At 34.2% G+C, this 6,400-nt stretch overlaps 1 protein-coding gene across 1 annotated transcript; it reads right to left on the reverse strand.

Moving 5' to 3' along the window:
* Positions 1-2,295: 2,295 nt before the first annotated feature.
* Positions 2,296-4,314, reverse strand: LOC112038352 (uncharacterized). The gene is made up of 4 exons (XM_065760962.1): positions 3,522-4,314; positions 3,031-3,222; positions 2,742-2,942; positions 2,296-2,648 (listed from the first exon to the last, which is right to left on the reverse strand). The coding sequence occupies exons 1-4, from the start codon at positions 4,312-4,314 to the stop codon at positions 2,296-2,298; spliced, it is 1,539 nt and encodes a 512-aa protein (XP_065617034.1).
* Positions 4,315-6,400: the final 2,086 nt, after the last annotated feature.

The raw sequence follows: 6,400 nt of genomic DNA on the forward strand, positions 1-6,400 counted from the left end.
GGAGATTCCAATGCCCTACTAGTTGGTGCAGTGTCCCCTGATTGAGAGTGTCCAATGGAGAAACCGTTGTTTGCCTTACTGCTCCATTCTAGCAGGTGAGATGGAAGGCATTGGTGGAGAGAATGTAGGAACTTTTCTTGGGTGCCATTGAAGGAGAGAGGGAGTTTGAGAGAGAAGTTAAAATTGAAAAGGAGGAGAGAGTCAAATTGTGAGGGAATGAGAGAGAGGCAAAAGGTTTTTGTAGAGAGAGTTAGAGAATATGAAGAGATGAGTGAAGATGAAGAGAATGAAAGAAAAAGAAACAGTCGGTAACTGTTGGGAAAAAGATGAAAAGGCAAGAACACACCTAGTGGCCAAACTACTTGTAGTTTAGGCCTCTTCGCTAAACTACGTGTAGTTTAGCAACCAAAAAAAAAATTTCAAATATCCCCATAGAGTTCCCACAAGGCCAAAAGTGCAAAGGGAAATTCAAAAATATACCCAAAAGTGACAGAAATGCCCTCAGTAGTCAAGGAGCACAAAGACCTTAAAATAGCATCCTCAGTGGATCAAAAGCATCAAAACATCCCTCAATGGACAAGAAATCATCATGAAAACTCCTCTATGAGTCAAGATCATCAACTAAATCCCAAGTAAATCCAGTATCATAGACAGACTCCCCCATGAGTCCCAGGCACAAAAGCAGCTCCCTTGAGAGTTAGAAGCAAAATTTCCTTAGTAGAGTTTGGTAAAACCCCCTTGAGGGTGGAATCAACATCAATCCTCAGTGAGTTACAAGAAAGAAGAAGATAGTTATTCCCCCAGAAAGTTCCCTAGTGAACAACAAACCATCAGAAAATCCCTAGTAATCTACCCCCTCTTCAGTGGGCCGTACACCATTTAGACTTCATGGTAGGTCGAATCATCACCAAAACACTTTTCAACAAAATCATCACCAAAGCATCCCCAGTGGATCTTTCATCTAAAAGTAGTCAAGTAAGTCAGAACACAAAACTTGTGCACATATCCTCTAAGAATTGAATATGCAAGCACAGATCCCATACAACACAGAATTCATGCATATATCCTACGGGAATTGAAAATGCAAGCACGAAACCCCATACAAGTTAGAAAGGAAGAACATAGAACTTGTGCACATATCCTCCAAGAATTGAATATGCAAGCACAAATTCCATACAAGTCAAAAATCGTGCACATATCCTTTGGAAGTTGAACATGCAGGCACATCATACGGATTTCACACACATATCCTATGGCAATTAAACATGCAGGCATGATAAAAAAGGTAGGGATAGAGATAAAGACCAAGGTTACCCTGAGGCAAAAGCCTCACCAGAGTAAGTAGAGATAGAGATTAAAGACAAGTACCACCCAAAGAAGTTTGAGGCAAGAACCCCAGATGGACACCACAGATATATATCCTTTTTAAACTTGTAAGAGCACCCTTTTTTTTTTCTTTTTTTTTTGTTTGAGCTCGTATGAGCACCTTTATTTGTTTTTTCTTTTTAGTGACTCTAGGATAGTGAGTCACTCATCTTTTGCTTGCAATTGGCAAAAGATGCTCCAAAATAGTGAACCTGCCAATGCTCGTTTCCTGAGCAACAAAGGTGAGAATCTGGACATACAAATTTCACACCACTCTTTAGAGTTGCACCCCGCCCCATGTATGCGTGATGTATGTCGTGTGCATGGTTGGGCCCAAGCTATATGTCGAAAGTATAGTTAGTAAAATACGATACGTATATGATACAGAAAATATACGGACGTGTATACTTCGGTTATTTTAAGAAAAATACGTTTCAAAAATTCGGCAGAAAAATACGAGAACGGATAAATAACGGTACGTGTATATTACGTGTATAATACGTTTATATTTTAAAAAAATGCTACAAAAAATACGGAAATATTTGTCAAGTATTTTATTTTATAGATAAATAGTAAATACAATAGTTGTTCTATTATGTTTAATAAAAGATTATAAAGGATTTAATATGAACTTATGAAGTAATCTACTGTAAGTACTAAGCAGGCTTAGCTTTTTGTTTGTTGTCTTTTGAATAAAATTTTCCTGTTAATCAAAAAAAAAAAAAAAAAAAAAAGATCTACACAATCAAGGATCTAATATAAACTAATATTTATTCAAAAACTAATAATTAAATTATATATCAAATAACGTTCTACACAATCAAAGATCTAATATAAACGATCTTAACTTATTAGCCATCACAACTAAATCAACAAATAGGAAAGAGGGAAAAAAAATCTATCAATTTAACCATGAAAGATCTGTATCATCTATAACATCATCTTAATATTTTCAACCTCTTCATCTAGTGTGTCATTCTCTGTATCTTGTTCTTGAGAAACATATTCATGTTCAGGAAGCTCATTAAGCTTGTCAAGATTAATCGGCTCTACATCTCGAGCTTCTAAGGTATTGAATTTCTCCATCATCATTGTGTTCATTCTTACATACACCAAATCATCCAACATCTTAGGTGTCAGCCTATTTCTCTTCTTTGTTTGTGCTGCTTCAAATGCACTCCAATTACGTTCACATGAGGAAGAACTACAAGGTTGACTCAAAATTCGAATGGCATACTTTTTTAAAACAGGAAGACTATCTCCACAATAATCCCACCATATTCCTACAAATGAAGTAAAAATTAATATGTACACATAAATTAATAAAGAAATAATTTATTTAAATATTAAAACTATAGTAAAGTTGTTGAGCTTACTAGGATGAGATGTTTTCAACATTGTCATTGCAGTTTCAGTAAACAAACTTGATAATTTCATGCGATAAAGTTGCACTTGTCCCATAAATTCTATCTTTTCTTCAAGAGCCACCAAATTCTCTAGTATAAAACTTATTCCCTCTTTCATCTCACGATTCTCAGTAAATGTCCCACTATACATGTAAGCAGGATTTAAGAAGGCTGCAGCACAATGAATTGGATGGATTATATTTTGAGTCCCTCAAATAATTCCCACATCCGTATATATTTTCTTGATTGTTGCCACAACGTTGCTGAATTGCTTCTTTTGCCCTTTCCATTGCTTCATATAAGTACCCAGCAGTTGACCCATCACCATCAACTAATCGAAGAACTCGAACCAATGGCTCCAAAACTAGTAGCACCTCATGTCCTTCACTCCAAAATTCTGTACTTTGAATTATATTAGTAACTTCTTTGGCAATATCCTTTTTGCTGTAATCTAATCCTCTCCAATCAGAAGATGCAACAAGTAATCGCAATTCGCTTTCAACATTCAAAATAGATTGGAGCATCAAGAAATTAGAAGCGAACCTAGTTGTACAAGGATGTTTTAACTCCTTATTGTTTGTGTGCGCTCTCATGAGTGAGAGGACGATAGTGTGCTTATACATATATGCAACAATTGATTTTGCATCATCAATTACCTTTTGCACCCAATTAACTTCCTCATATATATCCTTCAAAAGCAATTGAATCCCATGAGCAGCACATCGTGTTTGTACAAATGAGGATACTTACCAATAAGCATGTCTCCAGCTGACTCAAAATTTGTGGCGTTATCAGTGATAAACTGAACAACATGATTAGGCCCAATTTCTTCAATTACTGTAGAAATAATCTGTTTGAGAAAAAATCCAGTTTTTCTCTCTTGAGAAACATCAATTGAACGCATAAATACTGCTCCTCCAGGAGAATATGCAATAATGTTAATAAAAGCTCTTTGTTTCATATCACTCCATATGTCTGACATAAGAGTACAGCCAGTTGTAACCCAAGACTTTTTAACATTTGATATATATTCTTCAGCTTCTATCCTTGAATTTGGAATTAACTTCGTTCGAAGAGTTGAATAAGAGGGTAACTTGTATCCATGACCATATTCAACAACACCTTGCACGAAGCGAATGAAGGCTGGTGTTTGAACAACATTAAATGATATGTTATTCAATATAAAATGTTGGGTAAGCAATTTGTCCACTGCACTCTTATCTTTCTTTTTGCACATCTCTAAAATGGTGGTTTGATGCAAATCATTGGACATTGAAGTTGACATTTTTTTGCTCTGTTCCACATTGCTTGAATTTGATGTAATCTTAAGCTTTTTACTATGCCCTCCAATTGCTAAATAAGCTTCTGCTTGTACATCATCAGGAACTTTTGTACAAATATCAATATCACGACCTTTAACTCCTGCTAAGTGTGATTTAATTCTTGGAGCACCTCCAGCAAAATCTCGTTCACAGAAATTACACTTGAAACGACCATCTAACTCCTCAACATACTCCCAAAAGTGATCTTTCTTTCTAACCATATTTCTTTTTCCTATAATAAATACATAATGAATATAATATGATTAGACTTAAATATATAAAATTTTGATTTCTCTTAGACTTTTACTATTCAATCATTTTTTTTTTTGAGACATACTATTCAATCATTTGATAGCTTACTTTTTTTGCCGAGACATTGACAACTTACTAGTTGCTAGCAGATTACAAATATTTATATTGTATAATAAATAAATAAATATATATATGTATAATTGATTCAATAGAATGTATTCAGCAAAAAAAAAAAAAAAAATTGATTCAATAGAATGTAAAATTAAATCATAACAATATTATAATAAGGAAGATTCAAGTACAATGGAATAATGGATGAAAGAGATTTAAAACTAATAATAATTAAGCATAAAATATAGATTGCACTTACAGTAACAGTGGTGTTGGATGGCTGGATGCACAGACAAAGCCTTAAAGGCTCAATTGAAGAATTCTCCTAGTATAGTAGAATGGAAGATAGCTTTTTGTGTATAACCTTCACAATTGAGTATAATAGGCTATAGCCTATACCTAATTACCTACACGTACACCTTAGGTTTTGGCAGCTTTATTGTTATCAATCAGTGTTATCACTTATCAGTTTATCAGATATATTCATATATTAGTCTATTCAATCTGTTAATGGATTGACATGAGTCGGGGAAGTAATTATCACTTTATCACTGACCTTTACAGCTTTTATCCTTTACTTTTGTAATTACTCCGACTTTTTTATGTTAGTGTTTCAGTCTACGTTTCTTACGTATGCCGTATATCACGGCAATTAAACTCCTCATTCCAATAAAACGCATTTGCCAAAAATAAATAAATAAAACGCGTTATTTACCGTAACTTTGGAATGAAAACGTTAAACGGAAGTCATTTTGTTTGTCACGTACGCTCGCGAATGTTTCGCATAATATACGCGTAAAAACTAACTAGGCTCGAAACAAAATGTTTTGTCCCTTGTTCTTTTTTATTCCATTAGCGAAGCTCATGAATCAAAAGAGGGGCATTTGTAGACACCACATTTTGTAACCTTTATGACTCAGGCCCCTGTTCCCTAATTATGCTAAATTCTAAGACCCAAGGTTGGTTTAGGGCCCAATCAGATGTTAAATTGACATGAAAATGTTAAAATGAAAAATATAACTTCTAATGAGCAAATAAATCTATTTTGGAAAAGTAAGGCCAAGGAAACCCTTACTATACGAACGCAAGAATCGGCCTGCGCATGCAGCTTTCTGCATGAACACGCAAGCACGATCCTATGCACGCATAGCGAATTCTAGAAACTAAATAATGCAAGTTCTCTACATTAATGTTGAGGTTTAGAATGAATCCCACATCGTTCTGGAGTCGTTTCAAACCTCTATTTTCATACTATAAGTAGCCTTACATGGTATATTTTCAAAACACACAGAAATCTCACGAGAAAACACTAAGACTTACTAGAAACAGTGAATCAAAGAGGGAGTTTATCACAAAACATCCTCAAGTTAATTTTCTTTTGATTAGGACCTTTTCAGGCCTTGATCTTTGAGTTTAAGATTACTAATCACTCTTTTATTGAATTGTGAATAGATTTAATTGAGGATGACGATCAAAAATCAAGCTTGAAGAGATTTTGTTTGAGGTATCTAGTCTAAACTTTTCTTCTTCTTTTCTTTTCCTTTTTGCGCTTTAGTCTTTCTGTTTGATTTAGTTTTTGTTGTTATATTTTTAATATGTTTATATATGTTAGGACATATGTTTTTCACATGTTAGGAACATATGTCACTATTGAAACTAAAAATTACCATATAAAAATTGTTGCATCTACACGGCAGCTAGGATTAAACAGTAGCATAGGTTCAAAAAAATGTGGTCATGTATGGTCCGCATCTAGCCAATACTACAATATTATATATATATATTATATAATATGAGCCACATTCATAACCTGCTGCCTAGCACCTGTGAAAAGCAAAAGGTAAAAACTAATCAAGTAAAACAAAAAATAACTGAAAAGTAAATGGGAAAGTGGCAACACCAGAAAGTAAGGAGCAAGGTTTCATGAAAATGGGCCTGAAAAGT

This window comes from Quercus suber, unplaced genomic scaffold, assembly GCF_002906115.3.
Source record: "Quercus suber isolate HL8 unplaced genomic scaffold, Cork oak 2.0 scaffold_389, whole genome shotgun sequence".
NCBI lineage: Eukaryota > Viridiplantae > Streptophyta > Magnoliopsida > Fagales > Fagaceae > Quercus > Quercus suber.

Excerpts from the sequence above, each read along its gene's own strand:
- LOC112038352 (XM_065760962.1), bottom strand. The coding sequence starts at position 4,314 with ATGGTTAGAAAGAAAGATCACTTTTGGGAGTATGTTGAGGAGTTAGAT. Across the intron at positions 2,943-3,030 it reads AAAAGAAGCAATTCAGCAAC|CCTTCTTAAATCCTGCTTAC; the intron begins GTTGTGGCAACA and ends ATTGTGCTGCAG. Across the intron at positions 2,649-2,741 it reads GTTGAAAACATCTCATCCTA|GAATATGGTGGGATTATTGT; the intron begins GTAAGCTCAACA and ends CTTCATTTGTAG.